General features: G+C 48.9%; 1 protein-coding gene across 8 annotated transcripts in view; it reads right to left on the reverse strand.

Moving 5' to 3' along the window:
• Positions 1-16206, reverse strand: part of PLXNA4 (plexin A4) — a 537871-nt gene that overhangs the window by 333092 nt on the left and 188573 nt on the right. Inside the window, exon 5 of one of the 8 annotated variants that reach the window (XM_034672302.1) lies at positions 14767-14989. The exons of the other annotated variants lie outside the window; for them this stretch is intronic. Coding sequence (XP_034528193.1) covers positions 14840-14989 — 150 coding nt within the window. The 3' untranslated portion in view covers positions 14767-14839. Of the gene's footprint in view, positions 1-14766; positions 14990-16206 lie in introns of those variants that run through there. 8 annotated transcript variants of the gene reach the window in all.

Raw genomic sequence — 16206 nt, forward strand, 5'->3', positions numbered from 1 at the left:
ATAGCCTGCTGAGCTAGGCACCATTACCATCACTTTACACTTGAGGAAGTCCAGACCCTGTGCTAGTAAATGTCTGTCCTGCGTCGTACAGCTAGAAGGAGATTTGAAAGCAGGATTAGAGAAGACTAGAATGTGTTGGTTCCATCTGATTGGCCCAGAGAGGAAACACACTGAAGGCCCTGACGTGGCCTGGATGGTGACACCTGGGCTCCAACCTCTCCGTCTTCTTCAGCCTTCAGTCTGCCCCGAGGGGCAAAGGGAGTTAACTTTATTCACCAGGCACTATGATGGGTGTTTTAAATAAGGAAATAAATAATAGCTGTTTCCATATAGCAAGCATCTGCTATCCCAGTTATCTCACTTTATCCCCATGAAAGCCCTACCTGGTGGGTGTTCCTGATGGCCCCCTTTTACAGAGAAGGAAATGAAGAAGCAGGAAGGTGAGGTAACTGCTCCGAGGCCACACGATGAGTAAGTGGTAGATTTGGGCTTGCAGCCTCAGGCTAGCTGGTCTGGGTGCCCTTTCTCCTGGCAGCAGCACCACAGTGGACACAGATATCTCTGAATTCCTCAGCTGGCCTGTGCCTGGACCTTCCATCCCTCCCTTCCTCTCTCCACCCGCCCGCATCCATCACGTGCGTTTTCATTAGGCATCTTTGCCTGGTGATCTGTTGATTTGTTATATTAGAATTGCAAACAAATGCTCTCATTTCTTCCTTCCATCCTCCCTCTCCTGCCCTCCTGGCGTCTGGAATTGAGCATTGATTTTTCTTGTGCCGCTCCACTGCCTGACTGACATTTCTGGTTGATTTCCCCCTCGGAGACCTTCAGCGGGCTGGCCAGGTTCCCACCAGAGCCCAGGATGGGATAGCTCATCACCCGGAGAAGCTGAACTGGACTCTTCCCCTCCTTCCCTGCTCTCAGGTGCTCGGCACCCCCTGGACTCAGGTCCCATTATCCAGTTGATGGGTAGGCTTTCCTCCTCAACCTTTCAGGGCTCTCAACTTGGAGGGGATGGAGGGAGAAACTGCAGGAAATAGGTATCCCTGTGAGGTGGGACCAGGTGAGTTTTGACCTCCCAAGTACTGATGTTTTCAACCAAACCTGGGGAAATTTGACTTCTTGTGGTGAGGAAGGAGATTACCCTGGAGCAAGATAGATTGGAAGGTGTGAGGAAGATGGGCTCAGTGAAAGGGGTGGGAAGATGACCAGGTTACCATCTTGCAAACAGAGGGGCCCTAATCCCTTAGTCCTTCAGAAGACTTCACATAATTAAAAGTTTTCTAAAAATGGATTTAATAAATCTCAGAGGTCATCCAAGCCAGTCTTCCGTCCAGGCCACACAGCATATTTCAAAAAGATAGGCTTTCTCCTACATTTAAGAACCCAAACAAGCACATAGACCCTCTGTCTCCCGCTCAACATTCAGTTTCTGCCTCTGATAATTATGTGCAATCACGAGGTACCAAATAGAGCTCCATCTCCTTGCCTGAACTTCCCATTCCCACTGGATGCTGCCCAGCAGGTGCGCAAGCTGGTATTTTATGGAAGTCACCACTCTTCCAATAAGATCTGGACCCAGGGCTCCATGAAGGGGTCAGTGATGATCAGATCCGCAGGGTGATCCGGAGCCAACAGCGGTGGGCTAGAGCCAGCTGTTGCCAGCTCAGGACAGCTGATTATTACATGTTTAGGAATTTCGTGATCTGGCTGTTAAACCAGCTTGAGCTCACCACAGTGGGAGTATTGACACCACACGAATTGGCATATGCTATAAATGAGGGCTTTCTTTTCCCCCTCTGGAGAAGGGAAGGTTTACTGAAAAGGGTGTCCAGTCATGTGGTCAGCTTAGACAGAGGCAGAAGGCATAGGAAGGGTGGAACAAGGTGGAAGAGATGGAGGGAAGTCAAAGAATCTATACTCTTTGATCTCTTGGAAAGAGCAATCTCCAATCAGACAACCATACCTCCTCATCTAACCAGACACAACCTCATTCCCTCAGCCAGACCTAGAATGGAAAAAGGGGAAGAGACATAAGGTACTCTGGATTCTCTAATTTCTTAGAAACCACAGATTGGAGGTATATAAGAATAGCAAAGTGCTCTTAAACAAGACACTGAATTCTTGATGCACATTTATATGTAGCCCAGCCATGGTTCTCTCTAGCTATTCCTTCTATAAATGTTTATTCTCCTCAGCTTACTGATGAGCTCATCAAAGCAGAGATCGTGCCTTTTATTTCTTATAGTACCTGGTAAGATACTGAAGACACAATAGGTAATTCACAAATATTTGGTTTATTCATTGAATTGCTTTGAACTGAATTGAATTGGTAGCAAACTACTGGCTTATTAACAATGGTCAACCCTTCTCAAATCCTTTTTCTCCAATGAAGTGAAAAATCAGCTGCTGGATAGACAGATACTTGGTTAGGCATAAGCTTGACCTTGTCACTTCATTTGGGCTTGTGCCTAGGGTTCTCTACCTCATTGCTACATTGCACAGTTGACTGTTTTCCTTCTCCATAGTTTCCCAGGCTTCTAGCCCCTTATTCAGAGCCATATGGTTTGAGACTGTAGGTCTTAGTTAACCAGGCAACTTGGTCCCTGACAATGTTCAACTTTGCACCTGGAACACCCACAAATAAAGACAAGTCCAGCCAGCCAAGAATTGTTGCCAGGTTCACATTCAAAGGGGTTCAGAAGCTAGGAGGAGCCATCTCCCCAGAATTCCTGCCTGGCCAATGTTTCTTACCACAGTTGATCCATTTCAGGGAAACCAGAACCCAGGGAAATTAAGGGACATGTCCTGGTCTCACAGCCCCAATTCTACTCCTACCAGGGGGGAGAAGGCCAATGTACCTCATGTGGAAATCTGCCCTTCTCTGACTCCCCTGTCACATGTGACTACTTCCACTTGTCACGTCTCTCCATCTTACCCTAAGAGCTTCACCCGGAATCAGAAGCAAGGCTCTCTCCATCTACTGGATGAAAGGCCAAGTTTGCTGAGTGGGGTGCTGCCTCTAAGGGGAGGCCTGTCCTCCCCAATCTAGTGGCTGAAGTCCAGACTGCTCCCATACAAAGCTGCCAGTGGGGGGGTTCACTTTGTAAGGGCCAAGACCTCTCTGAGAATCTTCTCACAAATTCTAGAAAATGCTCACTCATCCATTGTTTTTTATGGACAACTTCACAGAGTTCATCAGCTTCCAAAAGCCCAGCGGGAGGCCCCAGGCCAATGACTCCAGATTAAGGACACCGGATGAAATGCCTCTCAGTCACATTGTCCATTTCCTTCCTGGACACCCACCCGCTCCCTTCCCTCCTCCAGGAAGGAAGATGACTGTTCCATAGGATCCCTCCACATTACAAACGAACAAACTGGCATCCACAGAGGCTGTGTAAGGAGATTAGGCTCACACAGTAAGTTACTAAGAGACGTGGGGCTGGGATGCAGGTCTGGGCTGCTGTGGTGCTCCCTGGCACTCAGGGCAACTATGCAATGCTTCTATATAATGCTTCTACATTGTGTAGCTCTCACAGGCCTCAGAAACAACCCTAGCAAAACCCTGGCCTCCCACATCTCCCCAGCGAGTGGTGCACACCAAGGTTTCCAAAGGGAAGGGAGTGTTCTTTCTGGGGAATCAGGTAGGTCTTCCCACAGAGGTAGGTAGGACAGATGAGCAGCTCTATGTCTGTCCTGGGATGACATCTGGAGGACTGATGCCCTAAGTGCCTCTGACACACTGACTCCACTGTTAATGGGGAAGCTCTAACTGCCCGTTAATTTCATTACTGTTCTATCAGCAGCAAGTGATCATGTTCACTTCACTCCCCCTCCCCAACTCTTCCATCACTTGGCTGCTGAGGAGAGTTGCTCCCCACAGAGTGGCTGCAGGGACCAGAGATAATTGCGGGACCAGAAAGGATGGCCCTCCCCTCAGTGCAGCACCCTTGGAGCTGGAGGAACCTGCTCAGCGGAGAGCCAATGGCCAAGGAGGCAGACATGCTGTCCCCTTGGACTTGTAACCTCCATGGAGAGCCTCTCAGTACTCTCTCTGAAATTCCAGAATAATCTCTGCATGTTCCTGAGTTAGGATTCTGTTCCACTCTGGCCTGGAGCTCCTCTGGGCAAACTGGAAAACCAGAGAAGCCCAGGCAGGCAAGTCTAATCCTCAGCTTCTCACTTCATGGCTCAGGGAGCCAGACAGGGACCCAATCTTTGAGCACTCAACCACCCAAGGCTTGGAGGCTTCAAAAATGAGAGGACTCAAGCCTGAAAATTCCCAGGCTACGCTCTCTTCTTTCTTCACACACTCGAGGTATGGGTTGTCTTCGTTGCTAACTCAGGGTAGGTCCTGACTCACCAACACCCATCCCCTTTCTTTTTAAATGGCGGTTGACCAGACCTCCAGGAGACTATGGGTAAGACAGGCAAGTGGGACAGCAGGTGGAGTCAGGGCTCACCCTTCACAGCCGAGGCCCATCCACGCAGACCTGGAAGTCCTCACCCGGTGAGCAGTGGGGGAGGGGACAGCTTGATCCCACCTCCAGGTGCTTTTGGCTGAGGTGTTGCTTTGGACTCCCTTTTCACTGCTCCCTGACTTGAGGTTTCTGGGGGTCACCATGGGAAGGGACTTGGAGGCAGCAGCCATTGCCTTCCTGGTCAGCATCACGTTCCCCCAACGATAACCGATGTGCTGAGCAGCTTCGGAGGTTTTGTGGAGGAGAGTCTATAGGGACAGACAGGTCCAGCCCTTAGACAGTTGGGGAAATTTCTAATACACGGGAATACACTGTATAGAACAGATATTAAGCAACGTAGAAGCCTACTCACAAATCAAAAATTTAAAGAGGGTTCTCTTGCACTGATCTCCAGCAAGAAAAAAAATCTTTTTTTTTTTTTTTTGCGGGGGCGGGGGCGGGGAGACATGTTTTGTTGTTTGCTGTGCCTGATATGCCCAGTGGGGATAGAATAGTGGGGCAAGCAGTCAAGGAACATCCCTGCCTGTGGGAAGTTTTCTACGAGAAGAAGGAGGGGACAGCATGGTTCCTGGACCCAGGGGGACTCCAGGAAGGGAAGACCTGGCCAGGCCCTTAAAGAGAGAACGAGAATGAGCTCACATTCTTCAGCTGCCTCAGTGACCCAGAACTGACTGTGCATACCAGGCTGGGATCTGCACTCACGCACGGGGGTGCAAGGCGGGGCTGTGCAAGATTCTTGCAGCAATGACCTTCCTAGAGATGACAGCCAATGAGCCTCTTTTTCTTAAATTAAGAAACCTTCTGTTTCTCTCAGGCTTAGTATGGACCTTCTTCCAAAATGAGGCTCAAAACACCAGACACCAAAACATGACATCACTTACTGCCCACTTCCTTCCTCAACAGCCCCCTCCCATCCCAAAAAGGCATGCTGGAAGGACACACAAGAGATTCTTGGCCTTTTTCTCTTGGCGTAGTCACAGGTTTATTTTTGTCTCAAGTCTTGGCTTAGCTTGGGGAGTTGGAGTAAAGGCAAGAAGATGTTTTCCTCCCCTGCTTTGACCAGGGGGAACGCTTCCAGAAGAACCTGGAATGCAGTTATCTGTCATCATCTCCCCCAGCAAGGCATCCTGGCACCAGCAGCCAGAGATGGAAGACGCAGGAATAAAAGGCAAGGCTGCTGCCTCCCACTGTCGCATCCCACCTACCACAACACATTACAAGCTACTCAGGCCTTCCCAGCGCAGGAAGCGTAGAGCGTGCCCACCTCTCCCAAGCACACATCAGCAGGGCTCCAAAGGCATGGGTAAAAGAAGATGCGGGAACACTAAAAAAGCAAGGGCGACCATGTGGTGCTGGGCAGTCCAGAAAGATACGGCATGGGCCAAGTTTCTAGTCTCAGATCCTTCCTGGAAAGAGTCACAAGAGAGCACTCACACACTGTGACGGGTGGTGTGAAAGGTGTGAGGGCCATGCTCCCAGCTCCCTGGCGCAGGATGGTCTGCCCCCTCCCTTCTGTGGGGAAAGTCTCTGCTCACGAGCAATTCTATTCCAGCCCAAGCTCTCCGGTCTCCGAAGGGGAGCATGAGGGAGGACATGAACATCGGCACAAGGGATCAGAGACACAAGTATCAGCTGGAAGACAGCTCCCAAAATGGGTGGAAATGAGGGCCCTAATTACATTCCTCCATTGGCTATGACCCTGGGTCACCATGCATCAGCAATTATTTACTTTAGCAAAGTGATCAGGGAATTGGGGCCAGGGAACTGTTGCGTTGGGGTAGAGGCACATGGGGCCAAGGAGATGAGGATGGTGAAGGGAGAGACGCTCTTTTTGCATCTGCCTCCTCCCCACTGGGGTCAGCACAGGCAGCGGTGAGGGAGCTATATGCCATGGTCCACTTCTCAGTCATGGTAAGATGTCCAGAGGCCCAAACACAAAAGAGGGGTAAAAAGAGAAATGGGAAGAAGGATGAGAGCCAAAGAAGTAGTTGCCTATTAACAAGTGAAAGTCCTGTGTAAATCAGGGAAAGGATGGAGAAGTTTCTAGAAGCCTGCCCTCCTCCCCACTGCATCCCCCAGGACAAGCACAGCAAAATCTGATCTGGCAGCCAGGACAACAGCAAAGAGGGAATAGACTAGAGAAAACAGGTGATACCAACCCTAAACCGGGACTAAATACTGCTCAGCAATGCTTCCCCAAGTCCCTGGCCCAGCAGCATCAGCATCTCCTGGGAACTTACTAGAAAGGCAACTTCCCAGGCCCCACCTGGAGTCTCCTGAATCAGAAACCCTGAGGGTGGGGCCTGGCAATCTGTTTTAACAAGCCTTCCATATGGTTCTGGCTGAGGTTCAAGTCTGAGTGCCGCCCCTGTAGGGAAAAGGGACTCCATTCCTTTTTGTTTCCAGCCTTTGCCCACATGAGCCCTTTTTTTTCTCTCCCAAATTTGGTGTTCAAAGAACCATTTCTGCACGGAGGTTTTGTCTTTGACCCGCCATCAGCAGGGATGATGTTTGAGTGTGGTTCATTCAGAAGCAGAATTAGGGCTGCACCTTGCACTCGGCATCCCTTGTCCCAGCTTCCTTGCTTGGACAGCAGGCATTTGCCAGGAGCTCCTTGGGTTCAGCGTCTGTCACACTATAGTGTCTGCAGGAATGATGGGAGCACCAGTACCGTAATGGAAAGTGAAAGAGGCAAAGAAGTTTTGAGCACCTGCTGAGTGCCAGGCACTGCCCTGAGCATTTCATACCCATTATCTCAAGCCTCACAATAGCCCAACTCTATAGATTTAAAAACATGTTCAGAGAGGTGAAGTAAGTTGGTCAAGGCCACACAACTACTGTCTCGCGTCGCAAAGTTGTTGCTTGTGCCACTACATTGCATTGCCTTCTCCTGATCCAAAGTTATTAAAATAGCCCCCCAAAACTACTCTGTTTTCTTTGCAGTCAATTTGTAAGCCACCAGACCAAAAGCTTCCTTATCACCCAATGCAGGAGAAAGAGCTAGGGTTCTGTTGGGGGACACTCCCTGGCTCTAACAGGAAGCTAGCTAGGAGATGGGCCTACAGACAGGAGGCAGAGTCCTCCTCGTGATGGCTAGAACTGTATCCCTAAAATTCATGTGCTTAAGTTCACGTGCTGAAGTCCTAACCCCAGCTTGGAATGTGACTGTATTTGGAAATACGGTCTTTACAGAGGTAATTAAGTTACAATGAGGTCATTAAGGTGGCCCTAATCCAATTTGGCTGACATCTTTATAAGAAGAGGTAATTTGGACACGGAAATGTGTAGAGGGGAGGCCATGTGAAGACACAGGGAGAAGAGAGCTATCTACGAGCCATGGAAAGAGGCCTCAGAAGGAACCGACCCTGCCTACATCTCGAACTTGAACTTCCAGCCTCCAGAACTATGAGACGAGGCATTTCTGTTGTTGGAGCCACCTTGCTCTGCGGTGCTTTCTTGTGGCAGACCTCTTCCTGTCCCCAGGGTGAGCTCTCCCCCCTCCCATAGCTCCTGCAGCACCCTCGCCAGGGCTGATTCGGGCTGACAATGCAGATTCTCTGTGTCTTTGCCCTGGGCAGGGGCTGGAGACTACAGAGGTGCCAGCTCTTAGCTACAGAGAGAGCAGGACCTCAGGGAGCCAGGCAGTTCTGAGAGGCAGTACTGGCTGGCTGCCTCCGGGCCGCCTGCCTCCAGTCTCACACGGGCTCTGTCTGCACAAGCATGGCAGGTACCCGCCGCCCCTGCCGTTCCGGTGTTTGCCTTCTTCCTGGCAGGTGCCCAAAGACAGAGCATGAAGCCCCGATGGGTGAGAAAGGAAAACTCCAGAGCTGAGACAACACATGGGCTTCCTGGGAACAGGTTTACCTTCAGGAGCTGGGAGGGGCATCAGACTCTCAGGATGACGCAGAGGCAAGGAGAGGCAAGGCAGGTGAGCAGCTCCGAGGCAGAGCAGAACCCCCAAGAGTGTGCCCCTGTACATACCACCCACACACACACACAGTGAGGGGATGTTTGCATATTTACACCCAGAGACACAGCGTATCTCAGTGCACTCACGCCCTCTACACACACGCAAGGTACAGCCCATGTGTTTGGTGGGGGCACCCCCGTCTATCTGCTGAGTGGACGTGCCCCTGAGAGAATTCCCTCTTTGCATTCTCCACATCCACTCTCTTTCTGGGCTCCAAATTGTGCATCAAGTATGCAGCTGCGTGGAGAGTTATACAACCCCAGAAGCCTGCCAGGACATTCCATGGGGCTTGGCAGAGGGGAGGGGAAATATGGCCCAGAAATTCCACAGCCAGTTTCGGGGTGTGGGTGCATGAGCTCCAGGTGAGCTGACTAAGCCTCCTCTCCCCTGCCCAGACCTGTCCATTACCCCCTCCCCATCTCAGGAGACCAAGGAGGAAGGCAGGGGGCAGGTGCAGTTGTCAAGAGCGTGTAGGTGAGGCCAGCCTCTGCAGCTCACAGCACAGACAAGAGAAGACGTCCCCCTCTCCTGCTTCTGTCCCTTGTGGGCCTGAAATGGGGGTGGACCGGAGGGCAGGAGGGAGACTAAGTCATTTGTATCTAATTATTGTAGAATTATTCGTGGTCCTGGTTTGCTTCTTCTGCGTTCTCTTTTTATAGGGCCAAGAGCTCTCTCTGAACTCATATCTCTACCAATTTCCTCGGAAGAAGCTGGAGGTACAGAGCAAAGCCAAAACAACCAGAGGGGCTAATCACCAGGTCTGGACAGTGATGGGATTAAAGTCAGTGACAAATTTTATTAGGAAGCTCTAACCGTGCCCAGATAAGTGTGTGCGGGGAAGATAACAACTCAGCTGTGAGCTGGCAAGCCACTGGGGAGCCCTTAACAGACTTGAGTCCTGCGATGGGCCAGGAACGGCCTAGGGGGAGGGTGGGGAGGAGTTGATGAATCAATCACAGGCGGAAGGCTGGCCTCTCTCTATTCACACCCACGCAGCACCCAGCCCCGCTCCAACTTCCCCGGGGGACTGGGGAGGTGCTACGGATGACCCACGTGTTCCCGACAAGATAAAAGCACCATCTTACTGGCCTCATACCCACCAATCTCCATTCACACTTCAGTGGTTTTACACACATATATATAAATATATATATATATACGCATATATATATATATTTTAAGGTTTTATTATTTGAGAGAGAGAGAGCACATGCACAAGCGGGGGGGAGGGGCAGAGGGAGAGGGAGAAGCAGGCTCCCCACTGAGCAGGGACCCCGACACAGGGCTTAATCCCAGGATCCCAGGAGCATGACCTGAGCCGAAGGCAGACGCCTAACGGACCGGGGCACCCAGGTGCCCCCAGTAGTTATATCTTTTGTAAGTCTCACATTACCCTTTCGGATCTCCTAAATTCATTCTGCCAACACAGGACTCCACCTCTTAGGTCACATAGATAGAATTTGAGCTTTTCTACTGTACCTGAGTGGATGCCTTGCATTTTTTCCTTTCTTTTTTTTTTTAATGTTTTTTTTATTATACTATGTTAGTCACCATACAGTACATCCCTGGTTTCCAGTGTAAAGCTCGATGATTCATTAGTTGCATATAACACCCAGTGCACCGTCCAATACGTGCCCTTCTCACTACCCATCACCGGTCTATCCCATCCCCCACCCCCCTCCCCTCTGAAGCCCTCAGTTTTCCTAACTTTCTATTTTGAAGTAATTTTAGATTTAGAGAAAAATTGCCAAGATAATACAGAGAGTTCCTGCATATCCCTCACCACGTTTCCCCTGCTGCTAACATCCTGCATAACCATGGTACAATTCTTGAAACAAAATTAATTAGACTATAGACTATTTGGATTTCACCAGTTTTTCCCCTAATGTCCATTTTTTTTTCTGTCCCAGAATCCAATCTGAGATCCCACATTGCACTTATGGTGTCTTGCATTTTGGTAATTTTTCTTCCTACCCATTTGATAGTCTTTATTACCATTGAAGGTAAATTACAATTTGATGAAACAAATGTTGTCATCTATCCTTTAAATATGTTTCTCTGGTCCCACCCATCAACCTTTTCCCACAAGGCAATAAAAACGTCGAGAGTAGCAGAACCATTGGGCTGCTTTGTGATGTGCGAGGCCGCAGCTCCACAAAGGCAGGCTCTGTGGATGACATGGGGAAAATCAGGAGAGGACCGCCTCACCCTGTGCGGGAGGCTGAATCATGGTTAGGTATCTGGGTCCTAATCCCCGGAGCCTGTGGATGTTACCTTACATAGCAAAAGAGACTTCACAGAGGTGACTAAGTTAAGGATCCTGAGATAGGGAGATGATCCTGGATTACGTGGGTGGGTAGCAAATGCAATCACAATGTCCTTGTAGGAGGGCGGTAGAGGGAGACTTCGCTACCCAGAGGAGAGGACAAAGCAGAGACAGAGCAGAGAGGGATGAGGAGATGATGCTATGCTGTTGGCCTTAAAGATGGAGGAAGGAGGCTTGAGCCAGTGCAGCTCTAGAAGCTGGAAAAGGAAAGGAAATGGAGTCTCTGGAGGGAGGACGGGCTTGTTGATGCCTTGGTTGCCACCCACGGAGACCCATGTTAGACTTCTAACCTGCAGAGTGTAAGAGAGTAAGCTCGTCTTGTCCTAAGCCACCAGCCACGTGGTGGTTTGTCACAGCAGCCCCTTAAAACACTGACACTCAATAAACACTTGTTGAACTAATACACCAGGTCTCTCTCCCTCTGAAACCCACTACACTGTGCTGTCTGAAAGAGCCACCCCTGTCTGTTATTCTCCGGTGAGGATATTAGCCAGCCTCCCACAACTAAAAAGCCCTGTAGAAATATCTAGTCTATATTTGACAGTATCTGTTAAAGCTGAAAGCAGGCAATGACCCCACAATTTCACTCCTAGGAACGTGTGCAGGAGAAACATGAATCTATGGTCTCCAGAAGACACACACAAGAGTTTTAAGAACAGCGCTGTTCATAAAGGGAAAATTGGAAACCATTCAAATGCTCATCAACAATAAAATAGAAGCGTGCGTGTTAGTACGGTCACACAATGGAACACTCTACAACCACAAGAATGATCGAACCCCACCGACGTGCAGGGCTACGGATCAATCTCGTAAACACACAGGGGAGCGAGAGAAATGAGACACAAGAGGGGCTGTGCCACCTGATTTCATTCATGTAAAGGAAAAGCTGGAGAACCTGATCTCTGCCGTGAGAAGTCAGGAGGGTGGCTGCCCTTGGGAAGCTGCGAGGAGCGACTTGAAGGGGGCGGAAGGGGATTCTGGGAATGGGGAGTGCTCTAGTTCTTGGTTTGGGTACAGGTTACAGGGAGGTGTTCCACACGTGACGCGTCACCAAGGCGCACACTTACGATGAACACACTTTCCCACTTGAGTATGGAAGTTCGGTTCCAAGTTTACCCAAGAAACCCAGGCTGGGAAGCCGTGCTGGCGCCAAGCCCGTCCCCTCGGCAGGCTGCCTGTGGCGGAGAGCGGCACCGAATGCCGAACAGGACAGGCTCAGCAAACACCAGCCCCCCGTGATCGTAGCCACATCTCCAGGAACGTGCCGAGCCCTCTTTTTCCCTTCATGTCGATAACATTGTGGGGACCCAAAATGCAGTAACAGCCCTGAAATACGCAGCTTAGGAAGCATAAATACATGCGTCTACGTGGGCCCAGGGGAGGCACGCGTATTTACGCAGTGTGACCAAATGAGAGAGCCTGGTGCAGCCGCCACCTGCCTCCTCCTGCGTGCCCACGAAGCCTCCGGACCCTCTGGGCTGCCTGTCTGAACAAAGACAGCGACTTGGGGGATGAATTCTCCTGAGCAGACAGTTTTCTGGGACAGAGCCCATCATTTAAAAACGGCATGAAGAAGCACAGGGTAAGAACTTAAATGCAGTGTTGCTGTTGTTTCCAGTACCGATACAATTTTTCGTTTGGGAAAAGATTTTCCCACCTTCTTTTATTATTTGCAATTCAACCTCCTTGATCATCACCTAGCCTTCAAGAGAAGCTGGGAGCAAACTGAATGGCGGTAAATGTGAAATGGAGCGATCGTGTATCTCCTTGGCGGTACAGGGAAGAAGCTGGGACAGGCTGAAGAGCAGTGGACATGTGATGCTGTGAGAGTCCTCCAGGTGGAGCACAAGGGGGTAGGAGTGATGCGCCGAGAAGAGGATGGGTGGGGGTCCAGTCCTGAGGTTCTGTGTGGGGCTTATTCCCCTCAGGCATTTTCAATTCCTGTGGCCACCCGCCCGGGGCTGACATTCAGGCCTACGGGCAAGCAGGTCAGAAAATGTAGCCTGGCTTTAATGGCCTCCTGAGTAAGCACAGACCAGAGGGGCAATCTGTGAGGGGTAAGGGGTAGCAGCCTGGTGTGAACTGGCAGGCTCCTCCTCACTTATAGCAAGCATCCCAAAACAAGTAGAAGTAATTTGCACGTTATCTGTTGGTTTCCATCATCTGCACCACATCTCCTTTCCAGAAGTGCAGATAATTGGAGCTGACTCAATTGTGAAAATGCCTTATTTTCCAATTCACGTTTGCACAAAGAAGTGTGCCCACAGCCTGCTCCTTCTTTCCCCTCCGACAAGTGCGCTCACAGGCACGCACCCTGTTAGTCTGTGAGAACATATGTAGTGAAGGGGAACCGCTTTTAAACAAGATTTTATGTTCACGTAGGAGGGCAGCAAATATGCCCGGCTTTGTGCAGGTAGACAGTCTCACCTTCTGCTTCTGGAAGTCTAGGTGTGGGAATTACCAGGTGGAAACCCATGGCAAGAACGCATATGGCCATGGACAATTCAGGTACAACATAACAAGGATTCAGATCATAAATTCTCTGAATGTTCAAAAATAGCTGCATGGAACACATTGGCTGTGTGCTACCCCCCTCCCCACCTCCCAGGGCTCCATGCAGTTCTTCCCTGGAATGAGATTTGCAGCCTACCCAGAGCCACAGGTGCCAAAGAACCCCAAGGAAGGTTTGCCCAAGGTAGAAACCATATCAGGTCAGGACAGCTGGAGGTGGGGCTGCCAGCTGGGAAGTGGGACTGAGGGCTTCAAGCAAGAAGGCAGGGTTTTTTTTTTTTCTTAAAGATTTTATTTATTTGAGAGCAAGAGAGATGATGAGAGAAAGAGAGAGAGAGCACAAGTTGAGGGGAGAGGGAGATGCAGACTCCCCACTGAGCAGGGAGCCTGACGTGGGGCTCGATCCCAGGACCCCGAGATCATGACCTGAGCCGAAGTCAGATGCTTAACCTACTGAGCCACCCAGGTGTCTCAAGAGATCAGGGTTTAAACTCAAAACTCTGGTTGTATTATTATAGCCTCTGTGCCTCTCTTTCCTTCCTTTACTACGTAAAGTGGTAAGAATGAATCCCACCTTCTACTCATCTCACACATCACTCACTATGAGGGTGACTTTGACTTTTCAGTGAAACACAAACACATGCACACACACAGAGACAGAGAGACAGAGACTGCAAGACAAAGGTATTGGAAATCTCAACATTTCAGAATGGAGCCCACACTCATCTCTGATAGACCCACCAGACCTTCCCATACAACCTCTCTGGGGGAGGCTGAAGAAACAGGAAAAAAAAAAGCAAAAAGGATATTAAAGGTCCAGAAAATAAAAATAAATAGATGAAGACTAACGAGAAATATCCTCCTATGAGATAGATTTAATATAACAAAAAAGAGAAAGGGAATGTTTGGAAAATTTTCTTTTTTTCTTTTTCTTTTTTTTTTTAAAGATTTTATTTATTTATTTGACAGAGAGAGAGAGAGACAGGCAGCGAGAGAGGGAACACAAGCAGCAGGAGTGGGAGAGGAAGAAGCAGGCTCATAGCAGAGGAGCCTGATGTGGGGCGCGATCCCACAATGCTGGGATCACGCCCTGAGCCGAAGGCAGACGCTTAACCGCTGTGCCACCCAGGCGCCCCGTTTTTCTTTTTTTTTTTAAGATTTTATTTATTTATTTGACAGAGAGAGAGACAGCCAGCAAGAGAGGGAACACAAGCAGGGGGAGTGGGAGAGGAAGAAGCAGGCTCATAGCAGAGCAGGCAGCCTGATGCGGGGCTCCATCCCAGGTGTCTGGGATTATGACCTGAGCTGAAGGCAGACGCTTAAGGACTGAGCCACCCAGGCACCCCTGGAAANCAGGCAGCCTGATGCAGGGCTCCATCCCAGGTGTCTGGGATTATGACCTGAGCTGAAGGCAGACGCTTAAGGACTGAGCCACCCAGGCACCCCTGGAAAATTTTCTTATTTGTTTTTTTAGGATGATTCAAGAGAACTTTTGTATGAAGAAAATCAAACTAAATAGTATCTATAGCAAGAGTCAATGAACTTTCCCTTTCAAAGACCACCGAAAATATTATCTGCCTTGGTGCCCACATGGTCTCTTCTGCAACTATTCACCTGGGCTCCCCAAAGCAGTAGACAACATGTAAAGAGCAACCGGGACCAGACCCAGACTTCAACCTCAGTTTGTCCTCCACCACTGATCTAAAAGGAGAGACATGGAGTCAGGGTAGCTTACGTGAATTGCTGCAGTGAAAACCTCATGGAAAGCAGTTAGCAGCAGAAAGCATACTGCAAGAAATTAAGTTCAAGACGTAAAGATACACTTGAAAAGCTTTCCCAGGACTTGTACGGTAGTGACGGAAAAAGAGAGGCCTAGACAACAAAACCAGGGGACCCAATACATGGGTAGAAGAATTCCTTCAAGAAGAGAATACCCCAGAGCAGAGTCATCGTAATCACAACCACCATCTCCATCGTCATTCCTGAGCTGAGAACCCGAGGCTGCATATTTAAAGAGCATATTTAAACACAGTGCAAAAGAAATTAAATCAACACATATACCTATACTTCTTTGATATCTAGAGAAAATTCTAGAAACTTTCGAACAGTGAAAAGGAAAAGAAAACCTACGAAAGAATCAAAACCCAGCTGGTCTTGGGCTTCTCTTCTCCGTTCACTGCTCAGAGACAATGGAGAAATTTCAACAACTTTGAGAAAAAGGAAATGGTCAACCAAGATGTCAGGTACATGTAAATCAATGGAATAACACTAAGACATTCAAGGGTTAAATAAATTACATTACCAGTATTCCCTTTATGGCCCCCCCCCAAAAAAAAAAAGTCTTAAAGGCAAATGCTGATTCACCAAGAGACAAAGGAAAATCAAGAACCCACAGGCGGGGGATATCCAGGTAGGAGATACGTGAATAATGACAAGCTGCTCCAGCTACCTGAATACTTAGTGTAATGTTAGCAGTAGAATAGTAGAAATGCCAAACTATGCTTGAAAGGAATGAAGGAATATTGAAATGATCAGAATGTAAGAAATATTAGCACGGGTCTTAAAAAACCTAGCGCATAGTAGCCCAAATGGGGAAATTAGGGAAGGGAAGGCCATAAAACTGTACTGTTTAATTCTCAACTTTGATGCTTATGGGTTTTAATATGCTTTCAAAAACTTAAGTGTCATCACTATTAAGTTTAAATAGGATGAATACTTTCTAAATCACCACGGGGAGGGAAAGCAGAGAAAATTCATTCCATAAAGCAAAAATTAACAGATAAAAAGGAAACAGGAAGTAAAAGCATTACAAAGAAAAGCAGAAAACCTAAAGATAAAGAACAGAAGAGCAAGCATTGCATTATGAAACACTAGGCTGTCTTTAGAAATCACGTTTAAAGGATATTTAATCACATGGG

Source organism: Ailuropoda melanoleuca, chromosome 1 (genome assembly GCF_002007445.2).
Source record: "Ailuropoda melanoleuca isolate Jingjing chromosome 1, ASM200744v2, whole genome shotgun sequence".
In the NCBI taxonomy this organism is placed as follows: Eukaryota; Metazoa; Chordata; class Mammalia; order Carnivora; family Ursidae; genus Ailuropoda; species Ailuropoda melanoleuca.